The sequence below is a fragment of the Garra rufa genome, chromosome 6 (assembly GCF_049309525.1).
Source record: "Garra rufa chromosome 6, GarRuf1.0, whole genome shotgun sequence".
In the NCBI taxonomy this organism is placed as follows: Eukaryota; Metazoa; Chordata; class Actinopteri; order Cypriniformes; family Cyprinidae; genus Garra; species Garra rufa.
The window spans coordinates 9,522,195-9,546,341 of record NC_133366.1 but is presented as its reverse complement, the minus strand read 5'-3'; the positions used below and the strand labels follow the sequence as shown (position 1 = coordinate 9,546,341).

General features: G+C 33.6%; 1 protein-coding gene across 2 annotated transcripts in view; it reads left to right on the top strand.

The window, feature by feature from the left end:
* The window catches only part of abca1a (ATP-binding cassette, sub-family A (ABC1), member 1A), a 48,902-nt gene extending 24,755 nt beyond the window's left edge, over window positions 1-24,147 (top strand). The window contains exons 15-50 of one of the 2 annotated variants that reach the window (XM_073842998.1): window positions 915-1,137; window positions 1,218-1,439; window positions 2,704-2,908; window positions 2,994-3,107; window positions 4,189-4,360; window positions 4,452-4,583; window positions 4,676-4,815; window positions 6,023-6,160; window positions 6,241-6,470; window positions 6,571-6,643; window positions 7,786-7,988; window positions 8,090-8,138; window positions 8,260-8,364; window positions 9,646-9,794; window positions 9,876-10,000; window positions 10,085-10,183; window positions 11,906-12,095; window positions 12,180-12,274; window positions 12,368-12,400; window positions 12,499-12,604; window positions 12,734-12,808; window positions 14,415-14,584; window positions 14,673-14,850; window positions 14,936-15,051; window positions 15,555-15,699; window positions 16,862-16,985; window positions 17,507-17,636; window positions 17,734-17,854; window positions 17,932-17,994; window positions 18,108-18,214; window positions 19,262-19,403; window positions 19,495-19,629; window positions 21,177-21,280; window positions 21,358-21,450; window positions 21,539-21,782; window positions 22,536-24,147. In XM_073842998.1, coding sequence (XP_073699099.1) covers window positions 915-1,137; window positions 1,218-1,439; window positions 2,704-2,908; window positions 2,994-3,107; window positions 4,189-4,360; window positions 4,452-4,583; window positions 4,676-4,815; window positions 6,023-6,160; window positions 6,241-6,470; window positions 6,571-6,643; window positions 7,786-7,988; window positions 8,090-8,138; window positions 8,260-8,364; window positions 9,646-9,794; window positions 9,876-10,000; window positions 10,085-10,183; window positions 11,906-12,095; window positions 12,180-12,274; window positions 12,368-12,400; window positions 12,499-12,604; window positions 12,734-12,808; window positions 14,415-14,584; window positions 14,673-14,850; window positions 14,936-15,051; window positions 15,555-15,699; window positions 16,862-16,985; window positions 17,507-17,636; window positions 17,734-17,854; window positions 17,932-17,994; window positions 18,108-18,214; window positions 19,262-19,403; window positions 19,495-19,629; window positions 21,177-21,280; window positions 21,358-21,450; window positions 21,539-21,782; window positions 22,536-22,676 — 4,891 coding nt within the window. In that variant the 3' untranslated portion in view covers window positions 22,677-24,147. Of the gene's footprint in view, window positions 1-914; window positions 1,138-1,217; window positions 1,440-2,703; window positions 2,909-2,993; window positions 3,108-4,188; window positions 4,361-4,451; window positions 4,584-4,675; window positions 4,816-6,022; window positions 6,161-6,240; window positions 6,471-6,570; window positions 6,644-7,785; window positions 7,989-8,089; window positions 8,139-8,259; window positions 8,374-9,645; window positions 9,795-9,875; window positions 10,001-10,084; window positions 10,184-11,905; window positions 12,096-12,179; window positions 12,275-12,367; window positions 12,401-12,498; window positions 12,605-12,733; window positions 12,809-14,414; window positions 14,585-14,672; window positions 14,851-14,935; window positions 15,052-15,554; window positions 15,700-16,861; window positions 16,986-17,506; window positions 17,637-17,733; window positions 17,855-17,931; window positions 17,995-18,107; window positions 18,215-19,261; window positions 19,404-19,494; window positions 19,630-21,176; window positions 21,281-21,357; window positions 21,451-21,538; window positions 21,783-22,535 lie in introns of both variants that reach the window. The other variant, XM_073842997.1, reaches the window with a different exon arrangement.

Below are 24,147 nucleotides of genomic sequence, written 5' to 3'. Positions count from 1 at the left end.
TTGTATTGTTTATTTATTATTTATTTTAATCAAATTGCTGTTATTATTTGCTTATTTCAATTTAAAGTTTTATACATTATTTCTTAATTTTTAATTTACTTTAATTTTACTTTTATATATTTAAAATCATAAAAAAAATTGAATCCAATATGTAGTTTATTTATTCTTTATTTTAATCAAATTGTTGTTATTATTTGTTTATTTTGATTTATTTGCGTGTGTATGTGTATTACTTTAATCTTTTTAATTTACTTTAATTTTACTTTATGCATTAAACACTTTTTACAGTAAAATTATATACATTTATAAATAAATGTAAATTAAGGCAAATTAAAACAATTAAAGTTATTTTGATTAAAATAAATAATAAATAAACAATAACAAAAAACTGTTAATTTTATTTACTTTTATTTACTTTAGTTTAAATCTAAATTTGTATAATTTTTATTTATTTTACTGTACAGTTTAGAAAATTATTTATTTATTTGTTTTTATTTAATAATTTATTTATTTGAATCTATTTTATTTGATTATTATTTCATTACTATTATCATTTTATTGATTAATTTATTTTTATTTATTTATTTTTTAATTTTTTCACACTGTTTTTCTATAAACATTTCCATAGCTATCTCTCACAGTCAGCTGACTACTAAGTTATCCCATACCAACTGAAGTAAAACCTCATAAGTTACCAATTTGGTGTGCTATGTGATATAATAATAAGCATTAAAACGCAAATATTGGGTATAACTGCCATTTATTAACTACACTGATGCTGCTTTTGCCCTAAACTGGATATCTTCGCAGATATATTTTGATACAGACGTGCTCTTGCGTGTTTTATCAACACCAAAACACCATTGTTTATCTTGATGCTGAAGGTTTAACCCATCCTGTGTGCTCTGCCCTAGTTTCCTACGGATAATGAGCCGCTCCATGCCTCTGTTCATGACTCTGGCGTGGATGTACTCGGTGGCCATCATCATCAAGGGTGTGGTGTACGAGAAGGAAGCCCGGCTCAAGGAGACCATGAGGATTATGGGTCTGGATAACGGCATCTTGTGGCTCAGCTGGTTCATCAGTAGTCTGATCCCGCTGCTCATCAGCGCCGCCCTGCTGGTGCTCATCCTGAAGGTGCATATTGTCCCAGAGTGATATAAAAATATTAGCCCAACAACAATTTAACATGTTTTTGTTTGTCGTGTTTTGCTCAGATGGGGAATCTGCTGCCGTACAGTGATCCTGGCGTGGTCTACTTGTTCCTGGCCTCGTTTGCCATTGTGACCATCATGCAGTGTTTCTTGATCAGCACGCTTTTCTCCCGCGCTAACCTCGCCGCGGCCTGCGGGGGCATCATATACTTTACTCTCTACCTTCCCTATGTGTTGTGCGTGGCCTGGCAGGATTACGTGGGCTTTGGTGCCAAAGTAGTAGTGGTGAGTGGGAATGTTATTTGTGAATGTCATCTGCTTTACCTTCTGCAATCACCTAATTCCACTGGTTTTCCGTCTTTTAGATGCATCATACTCTCAAAAATGAGACATCTATATAGATTGTATAGTTGTATAAAGATTATATTGTAAAATGTGTAAAAACTTAAAAAACTGTATTATTTATTCCTTTAAAAAATATAGTTTTTTTTAATCAAATTTGTATTTATTTATTTATTTTTTTGCTTTTTTTGCATATTTATTTATTTATTTATTTTATTATATTTTATTATTTAAACTAATTTTATTTAATTTTTATTTAATTTTATTTTATTTTATTATAATCTATTATAATATTATATTTATTTTGAACTGATTGTTTATATATTTATTTTATTTTAATTTTTAGTTAGTTACTTTGTAATTATTGTAAATAAATGTTTTATTTATTATTATTATTATTATTATTATTATTATTTTATTCCAACCTATTATTTGTTTTATCTTAATCCAATTTTTATTAATTAATTTATTTAAATCTAATTTTATGTAGTTATTTAATCTTATTTCTGTTTTGTCCAATTTTTATACATTTATTATAATCACATTTTAATTGATTTATTTAAATAAATGTATTTATTGTTTGTTTTTAGTATTTTAATAATTTTTTATTCATTTATTTATTATAATCTTATTTTTAATTTATTTATTTTGAGCTAAATTTTTATATATTTATTTGAATAAAATTTTTATTTAGTTATTTTAATCAATTTTGTTATTATTTTAATTAACTTTATTAATGTATTATCTATTATTATTTTATTTGTTTATATATTTAAATTAATTGTATTCTTTTTTTATTCTTTTTTTGTTCTTATTTTAATCAAATTTTATTAATTCATTTATTATAATATTATTTATTTTGAACTACACTGTTATATACTTATTTGAAACTCATTTTTATTATGATATTTAATCTAACAATCTTTAATATTTTATTTATTATATTTATTATCTATTATTATTTTACTTTAATCTATTTATTTTTTATTTTAATGCAATTGTTGTTAATTAATTTATTTTTATTTTTTAATTTAGTTATTTTAATGAAATGTTTTATTTTAATATTTGTTTTATTTATTATTTTAATCATTTTTATTACTTATTTTCCTCTTATTTTTTTTTTTTTTTTTTTTACATTTTTACACCCCTAAAATTTCTGTTGGTGTTTCCCATCATATATTGAACGCCTCTGTCTCTCTGTTCTCAGAGCCTCTTGTCTCCGGTGGCGTTTGGCTTCGGCTGCGAGTACTTCGCTCTGTTTGAGGAGCAGGGTGTGGGCATACAGTGGAGCAACCTGCTGTCCAGCCCCATGCAGGAGGACAGCTACAGTCTAACCACTTCCATCTCACTCATGCTCTTCGATTCAGTGCTCTACGCTATCATGACCTGGTACATCGAAGCTGTGTTTCCAGGTAAGTGACTATTTGAAAAGGTGTACATGCAAGACACTGGACGGCATTGGGATGTTTCTCACGGTCTAAAAACGTCACTCAACAGGTCAATACGGCATCCCACGACCCTGGTACTTCCCCTTCACCAAGTCATACTGGTGTGGAGAGAAATGTGGTGGGATTACATCAGGACTGACCAACAAGAAAGAAAATGCTGAAGGTAATGTCTAAGATTTTATTATGTGACCCTGGACCACAAAACCAGTCACAGGGGTCAATTTTTTGAAATTGAGATTTATACATCATCTGAAAGCTGAATAAAGTTTTCCGTTAATGTATATTTGTTAGGATAAAACAATATTTGGCTGAGATACAACTATTTGAAAATCTGGAATCTGAGGATGCAAAAAAATCTAAATACTGAGAAAATCGCCTCTAAAGTTGTTCAAATTAAGTTCTTGGCAATGCATATTACTAATCAAAAATTAAATTTTCATTTATTTACAGTAGGACATTTACAAAATATGACCCTCCAGCAAAATTTATGTTCAGCGAGGCTGGATTTATTTGATCAAAAATGCAGCAAATATTTTTATTTTTTCAAGATCTTTGATAAATAGAAAGTAAAAAAAAACAGCATTCATTTGAAATATAAATATAAATGATAAATATCTTAACTATCATGTTTGATCAATTTATTGCATCCTTGCTAAATAAAATAAGTGTAATTTTTTTCTAAATTATTAATAAATAAAAAATTACTGACCCTAAATTTTGTGTAGAATATAGGCCATTTGTGACTCTGGACCACAAAATCAGTCATAAGGGTTTTTTTTTTTTTTTTTATCTTTTCATTGATGTATATTTGTTAGGATAGAACAATATTTGGCTGAGATAGAACTATTTGAAAATCTGGAATCTGAGAGTGCAAAAAAATCTAAACACTGAGAAAATCGCCTTTAAAGTTGTTCAAATTAAGTTTTTGGCAATGCATATTACTAATCAAAAATTAAGTTTTGATTTATTTACAGTAGGACATTTACAAAATATCTCCATGGAACATGATCTTTACTTAATATCTTAATGATTTTTGGCATCAAAGAAAAATCGATAATTTTGACCCAAACAATGTATTGTATGGCTATTGCTACTTAAGACTGGTTTTGTGGTCCAGGGTGACATATATATATATATATATATATATATATATAAAAAAAAAAATGATGGACATATAAAATCAAAAATTTTACTGTGAAGCAGATAAATAAAAGACTAAATGAGCTGTTTGATCTGTTTCCTAGCTGTATGCATTGAAGAAGAACCAGCTCACCTGGATCCAGGTGTTTACATCGAGAACCTGGTGAAGGTCTACAGCAACGGCAAACTGGCAGTGGACGATTTGACTCTGGGTTTTTATGAGGGTCAGATCACCTCCTTCCTGGGACACAATGGCGCTGGAAAAACCACGACCATGTACGAAAACTCAATATAAGATCTTTTTTTATCTGATGCTGATAATGCGATCATGTTAATAAGATGAGCTCAATTTTTCTTGCTTTCTTAGGTCTATCCTCACCGGCCTGTTTCCACCCACTTCGGGCACCGCTTACATCCAGGGCAAAGACATCCGCACCGATCTGAACACTATACGGCAAAACCTGGGAGTGTGTCCACAGCATAACGTCCTGTTTAGCATGTACGTTGAGACAAAGACAGATTTAGTTGCTCAGTTTTTTGCAAATAATAGCAGCTCTAAATCTAGACAATGTTCTCCTCCATGTGTTTCAGGCTCACCGTAGAGGAGCACATCTGGTTTTATGCACGTCTGAAGGGTTTGCCTGAGGAGAAGGTGAAATCGGAGATGGAGCAGATCGTGATGGACCTCGGCCTGCCTCATAAACGCAAATCTCGGACCAACCAGCTCTCAGGTACGGAAATTATATTGTGTAAAAGCAGAGATTTAGCTGTGACGTTTACACAAATTTTTGTCTTTTTATGCTCAGAGAGGCTGCATCAATTTAATCAAATACGCAACAAAAACTCTAAATGTTATTACTGTTTAAAATAGCTGCTTTTTAAATTAATATATTGTGAAATGTTTATTTCTGTGATCAAAGCTGAATTTTCAGTATCATTACTTTAGTCTTCAGTATCACACGATCCTTCAGAAATCATTCTAATATTCTGATTTCCTGCTCTAGAAACATTTTCTATTATTATCAATGTTGAAAACAGTTGTGCTGCGTCATATTTTTGTGGAAACTGATATAAAATTATTTTTCAGGATTCTTTGATGAATAGAAAGTTCAAAAAACATTTGAAATAGAAATCTTTTGTAACATTATAAATGTCATAACTATCACTTTTGATCAATTTAATGCATCCTTGATTAATAAAATGAATGTAATTTCTTTCTAAATGGATACTTTTTTAAAAACTAGATTTTTTTTAACTTAGATTTTTTGTCTTGTTTCCAGCCAAAATATCTAAAAATTCTTAAATCAAGGTGGGTTTTCTAGACTAATAAAACTTGTTGTCTTGTTTTCAGTAAAAAACTACTGAAAATTAAGTGTTTTTGCTTGAAACAAGCAAAATAATCTGCCAATGGGGTAAGCAAAAATAATCTTTTTGAAAAAAGTAGATTGGCAGAACAAGCAAAATAATCTAAGCAAAAACTCACTTAATTTTGGCTTTTCTCAAAACAAGAAAATTATTCATACTCCGATACTCGTCTAAAATCCTTCTACGTATGGTTTGTTAATAAACAATATTTGACTATTAAAAAATCTGAGGGTGCAAAAAAATCTAAATACTGAGAAAATCACCGTTATAAAGTTATTCAAATTAAGTTCTTAGCAATGCATCTAACTAATCAAAAATTAAGTTTTGATCATGGAACATGATCTTTACTCAATATCCTAATGGTTTTTGCCATAAAATCGATAATTTTGACCCATACAATGTATTTTTTGCTATTGCTACAAATATACCATGCTACTTAAGACTGGTTCTGTGGTTCAGAGTCACAATGTAGTTGGAAAAATGCAAAGAAATAACTATATTGTGGTATAAAATCACTCATATACTGTGACTAGGATGAACCAGTAAGAAAACTAGCCATTATGATCCTTACAGGAGGAATGCAAAGGAAGTTATCAGTCGCTCTGGCATTTGTTGGAGGGTCAAAGGTCGTGATCCTGGACGAGCCTACAGCTGGAGTCGATCCTTATGCTCGTCGGGGCATCTGGGACCTGCTGCTGAAGTACCGCCATGGTAGGCAGATTCTGTTTTAGTGAACACCGTCATCTTGGTATATCTAAAACATCCATTAAGCCGTATGGTTTCACCTTTAGGACGCACAATCATCCTGTCCACACACCACATGGACGAAGCTGATATCCTGGGGGATCGCATTGCCATTATCTCTCATGGGAAGCTGTGCTGTGTGGGTTCCTCTCTGTTCCTCAAGACCCAGCTGGGAACGGGATACTACCTGACGCTGGTGAAGAAGGACTTCGATCTCTCCGCAAGCTCCTGCCGCTCCAGCAGCACCGTCTCCTACTCCAAAGTTAGCCTTAAGAAGGTATGAATGTTTAATGTGTGAGTTTGGCAATAAGGCAATAAATAATCTCAAATTTTAAGTTTTCTTGGTGCCATATTTGTGATTTTCATTGTCTCTGTAGGACGACAGTGTATCTGAGAGCAGTTCTGATGCCGGACTGGGCAGCGACCATGAAAGTGAAACCACCACCATAGGTATATAGCAGAGTTATTATCATTAACTAAAACTATTGGTAACACTTCACAATATGATTCATTAGTTAACATTAGTTAAGTACATTAGTTAACATGAACAATACTTCTACAGCATTTATTCAACTTAAAGTTAATTTCAGCATGCACTATTAAATGCTTGTTACCATTAGTTAATGCACAAAACGATAATTAACATAAACGATGAACAACTGTATTTGTATTAACTAACATTAACGAAGATTAATAAATAGTGTAATAAATGCATCGTTTATTGTTTGTTCATGTTAGTTAATACATTAAAATTAACAAAAGACACCTTATTGTGTTACCAAACTGAAACACTAAAATTACTAACTCAAATAAATAAGATACTAAAACTGAAGTGAAACTAGAAGGGAAATAAAAAAATAAAAAATAAACTAAATATTAAATTAAGAACAGCAATGAGAAATGCTGAATGAAGCTGAATGACTTGAAATAAAAAAAAACTAAAACTGAACTAATACACTAGAAGTGAAAAAAAAAGGATTCAAACTAAATATAAAAAAAATGTTGCATTGGCAACTGACTGAAATGAGAATAAGCTAAAGCACTTACATTACTGACTTAAATAACTAAAACTAAAAGTGGAATCAAGATAAATTAAACAAATTATTAATGTTTAATAAAAATAGCAAAAAATTATAAAAATGACAAAAGCACATAACAAATAATGCTAAATAAAACTGATAATAAACACTTAATTTGGATATTTCACCCAAAATGTATTCTTTACTCACCCTCATATGTGACCCTGTACAACGTCATAAGGGTAAATTTGATGAAATTGAGATTTATACATCAATTATACATTAGAAGCAGAATAAATAAGATTTGCATTGATGTATGTTTTTTTTTTTTTTTGGATAAGACAGTTTTTGGCCGAGATTTAAAAATCTGGAATCTGAGAGTGCAAAAAAATTGAAATATTGGGAAAATAGCCTTTGAATTTGTCCAAATGAAGTTCTTAACAATGCATATTACTATCAAAAATTACGTTTTGTGGTCCAGGGTCACATATTGTTCCAAACCCGTTTGTTTTGGTGCAAAGCTCTAGTCGTACACACATTTTGAACGTTTTCTCCCCTCTTTCCATATTCCAGACATCTCCTTGATCTCCAATGTGATTTTCAAGCACGTTCCTACTGCCAGACTGGTTGAAGACCTCGGTCACGAGATCAGTTTCGTCCTGCCTTACAAGTCGGCCAAAGACGGAGCGTTTGTGGAGCTCTTCCACGAGATCGACGACCGGCTCACTGACCTCGGCATTTCTAGCTACGGCATCTCTGACACAACCCTGGAGGAGGTACTTGTAATGCTTATTGAAAATATTTTAAATCTCTGTATTAAATTTAATGGACGTCAATACAATAATATAATTGGTTTGTGTTTGATTGTTTTGAGCAGATTTTCCTCAAAGTGGCGGAGGATAACGGTGTTGATGCTGAAACATCAGGTAAAGTCGAAAACATTTTACTTTCACTGTTTTCAGTGCTTCATGTGTGGTGTAGTAGTGTCCAGTAGTGTCTTTGGAAACACTTAAGTTACTATGTTTGTCCCGTTTTGTTGTGGATCAGATGGGACGCTACCCGCACGCAGGAACCGCAGACACGCTTTTGGTGACCATCAGAGCTGCTTGAAGCCTTTCACTGAAGACGACTATGATTTCAATGACTCTGAAGGTGATCCAGGTAGTTACTTTACCCATCCTTCATCCATCCCACTTACTGTAAATAATTATATTTAGAAATCTGAACCATCAACAATTTTTTGGAGTTTGATGTCGGGTCTAGAGCTTATTTTCATTTAATTTTTTATCATCTGAATCAGTGTTATTATAGTGTCATTAATATACTTTCATAGTGTTTAAAATTTTAGTTTACAGTCATTTTATGTCTTTTATTGTTGTTTTTATTCATTTGTTAAATATATCTTTTCAGTTTCATTAATTTTTATTTTTTTATAAAAATGAAAAATAGATTTTATTAATTTTTATTTTTTACACCATAAAATTTAGTGTAAATGTGAAGTTTTAGTTTTAAGTTATTTTTATTTTATTGCAGCTAATGATTATTTTATTACAAATAATATAGATTTTAGTTAATGTTAACACTGATTTAATTGTACTATTTTTTTATTAATTTTATGAAAATGAATTTTTGGAGTGCTTTTGAATTCTCTAATTCAGTTCTGTCTGTTTCAGTGAAATAGTTTGAAACTGATTCAGTGATTCATTTGTTCATTCATTCTATTGCCATGTATTCTTATTTTGGTACATGTGATTTCATATGAATGCATATAAATACATAATTATTCACTTACTTTAAATAATTATATTTAGAAATCTACCATTTTTTGAAGTTTGATGTCAGGTCTAGCACATATATATATTTTTTTTATCATCTGAATCAGTGTTATTATAGCGTCATTAATATATTTTCATAGTGTTTAAAAATATGTTTAATATTTTCCATTTTCACAAATTTTAGTTTACAGTTTGTCATTTCATGTCTTTTGTTGTTTTATTCATTTATTAAATATATCTTTTCAGTTTTTTATTCATTTTAAATTTTTATAAAAAGGTCTTAAGTTTTTAGTTTTAAGTTATTTGTATTTTATTGCAGTTAATGATTATTTTATTTCGAATAATCTAGAATAATAATGTTACTAACACTGATTTAATTGTACTTTTCTATTTTTTATGAATTTTTGTTTGCATTTTTTGGAATGCTTTTAATTATCTGATTCAGTTCAAACTGTCTGTTTCAGTAAATCATTTTAAACCTGATTCAGTGATTCATTTGTTCATTTATTCTATTGCCATGTATTCTTATTTTGGTGCATGTGATTTCATATGAATGCATATAAATACATTATTATTCTTTGAGCTTATTTACTGAATCACATGTCATATGGAAAACATTATTATTATTAAAGTATTTTTGGTTAATGTGCACTTGCAGAATCCCGTGAGACAGACTGGTTAGGCGGCGCTGATGGTAAAGGCTCATATCAGGTGAAGGGCTGGAGTCTGAAGAGACAGCAGTTTGTGGCTTTGCTATGGAAACGATTCCTGTACGCTCGACGTTCCCGGAAAGGTTTCTTTGCTCAGGTATGGTCTTTAAAACAATTTTTAAATGAGCGTTTCTGTCTTGTCTGTGCCATTCCTTAAGTGTAATGTCCTTTTTTACAGATTGTGCTTCCTGCTGTGTTCGTATGCATTGCCCTGGTCTTCAGCCTCATTGTCCCTCCTTTCGGAAAGTACCCCAGTCTCGCTCTGGAGCCCAGCATGTATGAGGAGCAGATCAGCTTTGTCAGGTAAATGCTATTATCCACAAACTAGAGCCTGCACTTTAACTCCCATGATTCTTCGAGAGTCTAATAATTGGTTTTTGACTACAGCAATGATGCACCAGAGGACAGACACACAAACAAGTTACTGGAAGCTCTGATGGACAATCCGACTTACAACAAACAATGCACAGAAGATCAAAACGCTGCGTGAGTCCTTAAACCTTATTCCTATATTGCCCTGTTTTAAATTAAAAATATTAACGTAAAAAGTTTAATGATTATAACTTTAATTGGGTCCTTAATTTAATTGACAATGAGCTATGAAAATTCCTGTAATTAAAATCCCAGTTCTTTATTTCAGTCATTTATGTACAGAGATTATCTATATAGATTTGTATGGAAGCTTGTTTCTGCCACAGAATAAAAATAAAAAGATAAAGGTCTTTTTATCTTGCAATTCAGACTTTTTTCTCAGATTTCACAATTGTGAGTTATAAAGTGTAAAAAATATATAGTTACAATTCTGAGAAAGAAAAAAACTTGAGAATTACAAAGTCATGATTGTAAGTTAAACTCGCAATTGTAAGAAAATAGTTTTTTTTCCCCTCAGTATTGGACTTTATAACTCCGAATTCAGTTTATTTCTTTAAAAAAAAATTGCAATAAAAATAGCAAGAAAATTTAAAATTGCTAAATACAAACTATTGGAATTGCGAGTTTATATCATGCAATGGAAAGAAATAAGTTAGAATTGAGATATATATATATTTTCCCTCAGTATTGGACTTTATAACTTACCATTGCGTTTATATCTCAATTCTGAGAAAAAAAAATTGCAAGAAAATGTTAGAACTGCAAGATAAACACTATTGCAATTGTGAGTTTATATCATGGAATTCTGAGAGAAAAAAGTCAGAATTTGCGAGTTCATATGCAATTGCAAGTTACAAAGTCAGAATTGTGAGATATCATTTCGAAATGGTAAAAAAATAGTTTTTCTTCCTCAGTATTAAACTTTAGAACTCGGAATTGCGTTTATATAAATTGAGAATTGCATAGAAAATTTTAGAATTGCAGGATATAAACTATTTTGCAATTGTGAGTTTATGTCATGCAATTCTAATAAAAATTGCATGATATAAACTTGAAATTGTAAAAAAAATAGACTATTTCTCCCTCTATATTTGACTTTATAACTAGCCATTGCATTTATATCTCGCAATTTTGAGATAAGAAGTTGTATTGCAAGAAAAAAGTAAAAATTGCTAGATATAAACTATTCCAGAAAAAAGTCAGAATTGCAAAAACTCTAAACTGTAAGAAAATAGTATTTTTCTTCAATATTGGTCTTTATGAATTGTAATTGTGTTTATATTACACAATTCTAGAAAAGAAGTCAAATTAGAAAAAAAAGTCAAAATATAAAATGGCAAATATAAACTATTGCAATTGTGAGTTTGTCATGCAATAAAAAAGTCAGAATTGCGAGTTAATATTGCAATTGCAAGTTATATAAGTCAGAATTGTGAGATATACATGTGCAGTTGTAGCAAAATAGTCTTTTTTCCTTCAGTATTGCACTTTATAACTTGCAACTGCGTTTACATCTGACAATTTTGAGAAAAGAAGTTGAATTGCAAAAAAGTCAGAATTGCGAGATGTAGACTCACAGTTGAAAGAAAAACAGTCCAAATTGTGAGTCTTTTTTTTCTCAGTATTGGACTTTATAACTTGCAATTGTGTTTATATCTCACAATTCTGAGCAAAAAAGTCTGAATTGCAAGTTCATATGCAGTTGCAAGTTATAAAGTCAGAATTGTGAGATATACATTTTTTCTTTTCCCTCAAAATTGGACTTGTGATTATAACTAGCAATTGCATTTCTATCTCACCAATAATATTTTTTTCATTAAATGTGTGTGTTATCAGTAGCAAATCATGTCCGATCAAAGATGGAGAGTGGATGGTTCCAGAGATTCCCGAGACCGTTCAGGACATATTCGTAAAAGGAAACTGGAGTATGGAAAACCCGTCGCCTCTGTGTGAGTGCAGTTGCGAAGCAAGGAAAAGGATGCTTCCGGAGTGTCCGCCAGGAGCTGGTGGTCTGCCACCGCCTCAGGTAGACATATTCACCAAATACTGTACTGCTTAAATAATGTTTTATGATACTTCACTGATGACCCTCTCTTTTAATTTTCCTTAGATCAAAGTCACCATTAATGAAACCCTGCAGAATCTGACAGGAAGAAATATTTCAGACTACTTGGTGAAAACTTATGCACAGATTATTGGGAAAAGGTGAGTTAAACCAATCCAGAAATAAAGCTTGAGTTGTTTCTGGTTTTAAATCTTATGGCAGCGCTTTAATTCCACATTGTTTTGTCTGTTCAGCTTAAAGAACAAGCTCTGGGTCAACGAATTCAGGTATGCTTGTCAGTTCAGATCTGTTATGATGAGGAGAGTAATAATAATCCAATGGAAGATGTAGGTCTCAAATCTCTTTCTCATTGGCTGTTTTACAGGTATGGTGGATTCTCAATAGGCGCTAGAAGCTCTCAGGCCCTCCCCCCTGGCGATGAAATCACCGATGCCATCTCTCACATTCGTAACCGCTTCAGTCTTCAAACGGTATGTCACCTGCGTTACATTTATGAGTGGTGTTTAAACACCAGCTAGGGCTCATAAACTTGAAAGCAGTTGTTGCCTAATGTTTGGGATTTACCTGCCTTAACCCTGTATTTATTTTGCAATCCATAGGGAACCGCAGCTGACCGCTTTCTGGGAAGCCTGTCGACTTTCATCCGAGGTCTCGATACCAAGAACAATGTGAAGGTGAGTACTGACTGGATATATTTATCTGAGCACACAGACATATATGTCATGTTTGTCATAGTCATGATGAAAGCTTACACTCTTTATGCAAGTTGTGAGGTAAATACTTTCAAGTGATTATGTAAATGCATCTTGGTGCAATTAATTCAACAATCCTTTCAATCCTGGCAAAGCGTAAACACATTATTAACAGTGTTAACATTAGAAAATCGGCTAAACTTAAGGAGCCATTATATAAATTGTTTTGTGAGGTATTTATATCCTTGTTTTAAGAACTACATAAGAAGTACAAGAAGTACATAAACAACTTACAATAATAATAATAATAAAAAAAAAAATATATATATATATATATATGTATATATATATATATATATATATATATATATATATACTGTATACATATATGTGACCCTGGACCACAAAACCAGTCATAAGGTTAAATTTTACAAAACTGAGATTTATACATCATATGAAAGCCCAATAAATAAGCTTTCCATTGATGCATGGTTTGTTAGGATAGGACAATATTTGGCCGAGATACAGCTATTTGAAATCAGAAATCTGAGGATGCAAAAAAATCAAAAAGACTGAGAAAATCACCTTTAAAGTTGTCCAAATTAGGTTCTTAACAATGCATATTACAAATCAAAAATTACATTTTGATATGTTTACAGTAGGAATTTTACAAAAAATCGTCATGGAACATGAACTTTACTTAATTTCTTAATGATTTTTGGCATAAAAGAAAAATCAAAAATTTTGACCCATGCAATGTATTTTTGGCTATTGCTACAAATATACCCCAGCGACTTAAGACTGGTTTTGTGGTCCAGGGTCACATATATATAAACCATTTTATATTATATATATATATATATATGTATAACTAGTTAGATGTCATTTTTATGTACTTGTAGTTCTTTAGATAATATATATAGCTACAAATATTGCTATTATATATATATATATTTATACGTAGCATCTAAGATGTGAAGGCTGTTAGAGACTGACTAATGACTATATAATGACTATTATTGATATTGAAATAATAGTAATAAATATGTTATCTAATAAAGAACTACAAGTACATAAATAATTTTATGTTGTATGTATATATTACATATTTTGATATATTTATATAAAACAATATAAAAATGTTATATATATCTAATTAATTTTTTATTTTTTTATGTACTTGTAGTTACTTAGATAATATGTACATAGTTACAGTTATTGATATTTTAGATAGATAGACAGATAGATTTTGTTATTGTAAATTGTATACGCACTTGTAGTTATTATATTTGCGTTATATATAATAAAGAACTACAAGTACATTAATGAAATGTCAAAAATACATAAAAGCTTCATGTATAAAAATGCATAAAGAAACTACAAGCATTCACAGGGCTTTTTTATATGAAAGCATCTAAGATATGAAGGCTGACACAAGGCTACATTGTCACTTGAGGCCAAAGTTAATCTATTTTTGTAGACGGGACAGAGCTCATAAACATTGCTGATTGCACAAAGTCAAGAAGCTGTAAGGGCTTTTGTTGCTCTAGAAGAGCAAGAAGACTGACATGATTGTGTCCTATTGCAGATCTGGTTCAATAATAAGGGCTGGCACAGTATCGGAGCGTTCCTCAATGTCATGAACAATGCCGTCCTGCGTGCTAATCTGCCCCCCGGCGAGGATCGGTCCAAATTTGGCATCAAAGCGTTCAACCATCCGCTCAACCTCACCAAAGAGCAGCTCTCACAGGTGGCGCTGTAAGTAACTCTGACCGCAGTTCACACTCCACTCCGTTTAACCGCGCAGTCTAGATATCTCTGACCTATGACCGCATTTGCTTCCCAGAATGACGACCTCGGTTGACGTGCTGGTGTCCATCTGCGTCATCTTCGCCATGTCTTTCGTCCCGGCCAGCTTTGTGGTGTTCCTTATTCAGGAGAGAGTGAATAAAGCCAAACACATGCAGTTCATCAGTGGAGTGCAGCCCTTCCTCTACTGGCTTGCAAACTTTGTGTGGGACATGGTGAGGATTTTGTCAAATGCTTGTACTCTAAATGTGTCGACATCTGTTCAAATACCATTTGACTGATTGCATTTTTGTCCTTCAGTGCAACTACATTGTCCCGGCGACCCTGGTCATCATCATCTTCGTCTGTTTCCAGCAAGAGGCCTATGTGTCCTCTACCAATCTTCCTGTTCTTGCTCTCCTGCTGTTGCTCTACGGGTAAGATGCAAAAAAAAAATTTCTTTAAAAGAAATTAATACTTTTATTCAGAAAGGGTGCATTGAATTGACCAAAAGTGACAGTAAATACAGTTATATTGTTACAAAAGATTTCTATTTAAATAAATGCTGCTCTTTTGAACTGTCTGGTCATCAAAAATCCTGAAAAAACATTAAATGGTTTCCACAAAAATTGATAATAGTAAGAAATGTTTCTTGAGCAGCAATTTAGCATATTACAATGATTTCTGAAGGATCATGTGACACTGAAGACTGGAGTAATGATGCTAAAAACATTGCTTTGATCACAGGAAAAAATTACATTTTAAAATATATTCAAAAAGAAAACAGTTATTTTAAATCAAAGAAATGCAGCCTTGGTGAGCAGAAGAGACTTCTTTAAAAAACATAAACGCCCTAACTTATAGACTATATGTATGACATCTCCAAAAATGTCACTAATATGAAAGCATTTGTTGTGTTCATTTGTTTTTGTCCATCTAGGTGGTCCATAACACCCCTGATGTACCCAGCATCTTTCTTCTTTAAGATTCCCAGTACGGCATATGTGGTTTTGACCAGCGTTAACATCCTCATTGGGATAAATGGCAGCGTATCCACATTTGTCCTGGAGCTTTTCGGCAGCAATGTAAGCTCACATTTCTCAGCTGCGCTTGATTGTACAGTTGAGGTCAAAAGTTTACATCCCCTTTTCAGAATCTGCTAAATGTTAATTATTTTACCAAAATAAGAGATGTTATTGTTTATTTTAGTACTGACCTGAATAAGATATTTCACTTAAAAGATGTTTACATATAGTCTACAAGAGAAAATACAAAAAATTAGGAAGCTGTTCAAAAGTTTACATCCCCTTGATTCTTAATACTGTGTTGTTACATGAATAATCCATGGCTGTTTTTTTTTGTTTTTTTTGTTTAGTGATAGTTGTTCATGAGTCCCTTGTTTGTCCTGAACAGTTAAACTGCCCGCTGTTCTTCAGAAAATCCTTCAGGTCCCACAAATTTTTGTATATTTGAACCCTTTCCAACAATGACTGTATGATTTTGAGATCCATCTTTTCACACTGAGGACAACTGAGGGACTCATATGCAAATATTACAGAAGGTTCAAACACTCACTGGTGCTCCAGAAGGAAAAACAAAGCTTTAAGAGCAAGGGGGTGAAAATCAGGGTAAATTTAACTTATTTTGTCTTCTGGAGCTTCCGAAGGGCAGTACTTAATGAAAAAAATAGGATATTTAGCAAAATAAGAAAAATGTACACATCTCCATTCTGTTCAAAAGTTTTCACCCCCAGCTTATAATGTGTCTTGTTTCCTTCTAAAGCATCAGTGAGCGTTTAAATCTTCTGTAATAGTTGCATACGAGTCCCTCAGTTGTCCTCAGCATGAAAAGATAGATCTCAAAATCATAGTCGTTGTTGGAAAGAGTTCAAATACACAAAAATGCTGAAAAACCAAAAAAATTATGGGACCTGAAGGACTTTTCTGAAGAACAGCAGCCAGTTTAACTGTTCAGGACAAACCAGGGACTCATGAACAACTATCACTAAACAAAAAAACAGTAATAAGAATCAAGTTTATGTACATTTTTGAACAGGGTAATTTTTATAAATGTAACTATTATTTTCTCTTGTGGACTATATGTAAACATCTTCTATGTGAAATGTCTTATTCAGGTCAGTACTAAATAAACAATAACATGCATTTTGACCTTAACTATATGCATAACGAAATCAGATTCAAAATAATCCCTAAATTAACTGTCTGTTTCTCCTCTATGTTTTATCAGGAGACCGGTGGAATCAATGACATCTTGAAGAACGTGTTCCTGATCTTCCCTCACTTCTGTCTGGGCAGAGGACTCATTGACATGGTGAAGAACCAAGCTATGGCTGACGCACTGGAGAGATTTGGTGTGTAACCTTCTCACAAATTATTATTTTTAGAATAATGTTCTATTTAGAATGCTGATTTAGAATCTCCACTCTAACTGAACAGTGTTGTTGGCGATATAACTGCCGATATTGATTTAGTTGCACGCCTGGGTCAAAGTGACATCAGGTTGTGGACATAACATGTCCTGGATCATTTCCATGAAAATGCATTAGCATTGCAGCTGCTCAAACATGTTTTCCTCCGAACATAATCACATTCTAAGAAAGACACCAAGGCTGAACTAAGCTGAATTCAGTTTGAAGGCCTTGGCTTGCTTTCAAAACCTAGTGAGCTGTCTACATAGGAAGTGTTTTTGAACAGATTTATAAACATAATTCATTCAGTACCGAAAATATTGATAAAAATAGTTTAAAACCTATTTATGTGCTCTGTGTATTTTTGTACTTACTAGAGTATTGAGATTTTACCTTGGCAATTTTAAACATTTGTGCATGAAGTCTGTTTCGGCTTCTTCTGACACGTTTCTGAATATTTTCAGGTGAGAATCGTTTCCGTTCTCCTCTGGCGTGGGACATGGTAGGCAAGAATCTCTTTGCCATGGCCATAGAGGGTGTGATTTTCTTCGGCATCACCGTCCTCATCCAGTACCGTTTCTGCATCAAAGCCAGGTGATGATACTTCAATATCTCACAGAGCAAAACAAAGTTATGTAAAACTATTTTCAATGTATGTAATATACTAAATGTCCTGTTTTGGTATTAATAGGTCGTTAAGCACTAAGCTAACGCCAATCGGAGAGGAAGATGAGGACGTGGCCAGAGAAAGACAGAGGATCTTGTGCGGAGGTGGACAGACGGATATCCTTGAGCTCAAACAGCTGACCAAGGTTTGTGTTTTTTTGTCACATAGTAATTATTCCATCAGTTGTTGTTCAGTTCTATAATAATATTGTTCATTCTGCAGGTTTATAAGAGAAAGCAGAAGCCAGCTGTAGACAGACTGTGTGTAGGCATCCCACCAGGAGAGGTGAGATCATCTTCTTAGTAAATAAATAACAGCCTTTTGTTTAATTCAGCCTGGTGTTGTATGATTAAACCGATGCTGATTAGGTTTTTGATGATATTGTGTTTTCTCGTCAGTGTTTTGGATTGCTCGGCGTGAACGGAGCTGGAAAGACGAGCACCTTCAAGATGCTAACAGGAGACTCTGTTGTCACTAGTGGAGAGGCCTACTTGGCAGGAAAGAGGTACATAAATTAACAGCATGCATTGATTTAATGGGTTTCAATCTTAAACAGTGTTTTTTTTTTTACTTTGAGGACATTTAAAGGAGTTCACTTCCAGAACAAAAATGTACAGATCTTGTCATCCAAGATGTTCATGTCTTTCTTTCTTCAATCGTAACGAACTAGTTTTTTGAGGAAAACTTTATAGGAATTATCTCCAAATAGTGGGCTTCTATGGTGCCTACGAGTTTGAACTTCCAAAATGCAGTTTAAGTGTAGCTTCAAAGGACTCTAAACAATTCCAGCTGAGGAAGAAGAGTCTAATCTAATGAAACAATCAGTTATTTTCTAAAAAAAATACAATTTGTATACTTTTTAACCTCAAATGCTTGTCTTGCCTTGCTCTGCCTGAACTGTTTTTTTTTCTGGTTCAAGGCAGTTAGAGTATGTAGAAAAATTTCCGTCTCATTTTCTCTCTCAACTTCAAAGTCATCCTACATCACTGTTTTACTTTTTTTTTTTTAAGGGTGTTTGATCTTTTTTGTATGTTCACTTTGTAAACACTGGGTCGGTACTTCTGCAGCGATGTAGGATGACTTTGAAATGATTTTTGAAGTTGCGGGAGAAAATAAGATGGGAATTTTTCAAAATAGTTTGAGGTTTGAGGTTTAAAAAGTATATAAATTGTAATTAAAAAAACGAATTGATAATTTCACTAGATTAGACCCTTTTTGCTTGGCTGGGATCATTTACTAATGCATTTGGGATCGTTTGAAGCCGCATTTAAACTGCATTTTGGAAGTTCAGACTCGGGGGCACCATAGAAGTCCACTATATGGAGAAAAATCCTGAAATGTTTTTCTCAAAAAACATAATTTCTTCACGACTGAAGAAAGAAAGACATGAACATCTTGGATGACAAGGGGGTGAGGACATTATCTGTACATTTTTGCTCTGGATGTAAGCTTCTCCTTTAATATGCTAAAAAATAATGCCTGCATTGTTTTAGTTTTAGCGTTTCATGACCTTTTTTATAATAGTATTAAACTCTTGATTTGTTATCTGCAGCGTGCTGACAGAGATCAATGAAGTGCATCAGAATATGGGCTACTGTCCGCAGTTTGATGCTATCAATGACCTGCTAACTGGACGAGAACATCTGGAGTTTTACGCCATTCTGCGGGGCGTCCCAGAGAAGGAAGTGTGCGAGGTTAGTTTTTAGCTGCCATTGAGAAGGAAAGTCTAATGCTTAGGTCAGGGCTGATTATTGAGGGATCTGATTGGTTGTTTGTTGGTTTCAGGTGGCAGATTGGGGTATTCGTAAACTGGGCCTGATGAAGTATGTAGACAAAGCTGCAGGAAGCTACAGCGGGGGAAACATGAGGAAGCTTTCTACAGCTATGGCGCTTATTGGAGGACCACCAGTGGTGTTTTTGGTGAGTGTGCGATCATTTATTCAAAGAGTGTGATCACAAGCAAAAAATGCATCACAGGGTTGTATTTATAGATTATGGAGAGTAAGCAAAAACAAGGCTACAGGTAAATAATAAGACACAACTATAGAATTGTGCATAGTTAGAAAAATAAATAAAAACTAAATACAATAAAAATAAATATAAAGGTTAAATATTATTGACATTTAAAAGGAAACATTATGCAGTTAAGCATAATTAGAAAACTATAGCAAAATAGAATAAAATAAAAAATATTTATAATATAAAAATATAAAAGCAAAATGCTTAACATAAACCATTTAGAAGATAGAAAAAAAGGTTATAGTTATTGAAGTAGAGCAAAATCAATAAAAGATCAATATTATCAACATTTAAATGAAATAAACATTTTAAATAATTGTTAAATATTTTCAACGTTCTGAAGAAAAAAACTGAACAATTTGACAGTTATCAAATTAGAAAAATAAATAAAAGCTAAATTGTATGAAAAAATAAAAAAGCTGAATATTATTTACATTAAAAAAAGAAAAAATGTGCAATTGTGCATAGTTAGAAAAGTACAGCAAAATAAATAAATGCTAAATTAAATTAAAAAATTAAAATAAATAAATGAGAAATAATGAAAAAATTGTGTATAGTTAAGTATGGCAAAATAAATAAAAGCCAAATCATATAAAAAATTAAAAGGCTAAATATTATTGATATTTCAAAGTAAAAATGTGCAATTGTGCATAGTTAGCAAAGCATAGCAAAATAAAAAAAGCTAAATGAAATAAAAAAAAAGTACAAATAAATGTTAAATATTTTCAACATTTTGAAGGAACAAAAAAACTGAAAAATGTTGCATAGTTATCACAGTACAGCAAAATAAATAAGATAAATTAAATAAAAATAAATTTTATATATTTTCAACATTTTTAGTTATCCAAGCATAGTTATCAAAATGTATAGCATATAAATGAATAAAAGTAAAAAAAAAAAAAAAAAAAAAAACTTTATCAGCATTCAAAAGGAAGGAAAAACACCTGCTGTTCATATGAGTCAAGCATATGTTTTATGCCATCCATGGTGTGTTTTGGGAGGTGAATTATTGACCTCAAAGAACATTCACCATTAAACCAGAGCAAAATGTATGCACTAAATTCAAAACATACACAAAACCATCAAAAATGATGCTCTTACACGGCATACTCTATATAGGTCATCCAAAATTCATTAAAAGATCTGCTGTTGTATAACAGTCCTCAGATCGGCCACTTGGCAGACCTCATTTTCCCAGAACAAAAGCGATACCCACGTGGGCCTTTAGCTCTTGCCACATTTTTAATACACCATAAAGTGTTTAATTCCCAAAAAACTGGGTCGCACTTAGCAGTTAAAGCGAGACAGAGCAGCGCTCCACTTTCCTGCTGGCTGTCAATCAGAGTAGAGGAACATGATCACTCTCTTCCTTCTCTTCCTGGTGTTCTGCTTGTGTTTCCTGCTGAATTTGTGGGCGACGGTTAACCTGGCTGTCGCTGTTGTTACAGGACGAACCCACCACTGGGATGGACCCCAAAGCCCGGCGGGCCCTGTGGAACTGCATCCTCAGCATCATTAAAGAGGGACGCTCGGTCGTCCTGACCTCACACAGGTGAGGGACCCTTAGTCAAAATGGCTTATGCCTTTAATTTGAGTTCTTTGCATGACTTGTATGTTTTGTTTGTGCAGTATGGAGGAGTGTGAGGCGCTCTGCACTCGTATGGCCATCATGGTGAACGGCAGGTTCCGCTGCCTGGGCAGTGTGCAGCACTTAAAGAACAAGTAAGCAGTTACACGTCATTTTGAATCGTTCCAGAGAGTCGACTCTTTTGAATCGGTTCACTGAATGGTTCTGCTGTGGCTGTTCCAGGTTCGGTGACGGGTACACCATCATCCTGCGGGTAACGGGGGCCGATCCGCAGCTGGAACCGGTGATGGAGTTCATCGAGAGGGAGCTGCCGGGCAGCACCCTGAAGGAGAAGCACAGGAACATGCTGCAGTACCAGCTGCCCTCGTCGCTGACGTCCCTCGCCCGCATCTTCAGCCTCCTCTCCAACAACAAAGAGCAGCTCCACATCGAGGACTACTCTGTCTCACAAACCACTTTAGACCAAGTAAGAGCGCTTTATGGGATTTTCAATGCCTTTCAGATTTAAAAGTGCATGGATGAGGCTAGAAAAAACACAAATATGTCTTTCTTTCCTCAGTCGTAAAGAAATTGTTTTTTTGAGGAAAACATTTCAGGATTTCTCTCTTTATAATGGATATGGATGGAGCCCCGAAGTTTGAACTTCCGAAATGCACTTTGAATGCAGCTTCAAAAGGCGGTTATCGGTTATTTTCAAAACAAATTGACAATTTATATACTTTTTAACCTCAAATACTCGTCTTGTCTCATCTCTGCGCAGCACATGCAAAGTGTGTGTGATTCAAGTAAATACAGTTAGGGTATGTCTAAAAACTCCCATCTCCTCCTCGGCTGGGAAGGTTTAGAGCCTTTTGAAGCTGCATTTAAACTGCATTTTGGAAGTTCAAACTTCGGGGCTCCATCCATATCCATTATAAAGAGAGAAATCCTGAAATGTTTTCCTCAAAAAAACATAATTTCTTTACGACTGAGGAAAGAAATACATGAACATCTTGGATGACAAGGGGGTGAGGTCATTATCTGTGCATTGTTGTTATGAAAGTGAACTAATCCTTTAACTGAATCGTTGCAAATTAAAAAACAAAAACAGAAGTTTGCTAAAGACCAAAAACTACAAATGTACAGTAAAATTCATACAAAAACTCAAAATTACAAATGAAATGATAAATTTATCTAAGTGACATCGGTTGTAACATATCTGTTTGTCTGTTCATTTCAGGTATTTGTCAATTTTGCCAAGGACCAAAGTGACGAGGACCACTTAAAAGACATTTCCATAAACAAAAACGATGCCGTCGTGGACATTTCTCATCTGAGCGCCTTCCTCACAGACGAGAAGGCCAAAGAGACTGTGGTGTGATCCGCCATTCAATGGATACAAATCCACCTTCATTGGACTAGTGTCATTTGTTTTGTTTTTTTGTACTCTTTAGTTTTTTGTTCAATTTCAGCCGTGTGTATACGTGCCCACAAGAGGGCGCTGGACCTAAAACACACTACTGAAACAAACAATGCAAATCAATGCAAAAAAAAGGAAAGAAGATTGAAGTAAAACGAACGAAGCAGAGCACAGCGCTCGCCGCTCCGTCTCGAGGAAACTTGAAGCTGTTCGCTCCACTAGCGGTGAATGTTTGGTTGACGAGACGTCTGCGAAGATATCAATCAGACACTGCCAATGAGATCTAATTCAGGGCCGAAGTTCATCTCCTCATTTAGCACAGGCTTCAAACTTTTCAGCATTTCAGCAACTACTCTTAGTCTTTGTACTTTACTCTTTTTTTACATATGCATTTTAAGACAATACTCAAATGATATTTTGATGCAACGACGTGCAATGTTTCACTATTCTTATTATTGTCAAGTGTTTGAAAGTGTCGTGCCTTGAAACAACACTCCGCTGAGCACAACTCTCAGCGTAGCTACGGCGGTATTTTACGTCTACTGTGAAGACGGAGCGGATGACTTTACAAGTTTATTGCATGCTTTACGTGGATGCCGTGATTTGGACGCCATCGTAAGCTCCAGCATGTTCCAGCTTTGTTATCCAGAAGTATTTCTGTGTGGGTTTCAACAGATGTGTTCGCTGATCTTGAGCCGAGGACTTGTTTTTTTGTGTCCGAAACGGGACGAAGCGGAGGCGAGTTCATGTTGTGTGAAACTGTACAAAAACAAATCATGTCCGTGCCAAACCAGGTCAAGTGGTTTGAAGTCATAGCAAAGGAACATAGTATCAAACGTTGGATATTATTGTAGTGACTCTCAGCAGGCTACTAAATGTTACATATTTGTTGTTACTTTCATTGTACATTAAGGCCTTGGGAGACGACAGCTACGTTTTTTCATAAAAATGACATTCGTAGGCCTCTGGTACAGGAGTTATTTTATCTCAGGATGTGCCTCCTTATCCTGCACAGATGCTTAGTTTTAGTTTATTGAACCACTTTTATGATCTCGACCACTGGCACCGTTGTTCGCCTGCAGCGTGAAGTGACCAAAAGCAATGAGGTGCTACAAATTAAGTTTGTTTTTCAAATCCATGAGGTGCTTTTTAGTCAAACACCCTCAGAAATCAATTCATGCAACAATCCCTGCTGCACATTTGAATGACGTGGAAGAAGAAGAAGATAAAGAAAAAGAGTATTGTCTTTGGTCCAAAACTGAAGCACTTTATATTGTTAAAAACTGGGTCTTGACATTCATAATTCACAAACAGGACGTTTAGTGTTTAACAAAAAGTTACTAGACAGTTTTAGATGTGCCACCGTGGCCATTATTTTCTGTGTTACAATGTATGTGTTTACATTTTAAATATTAAAAAGCTATTTCAGTCA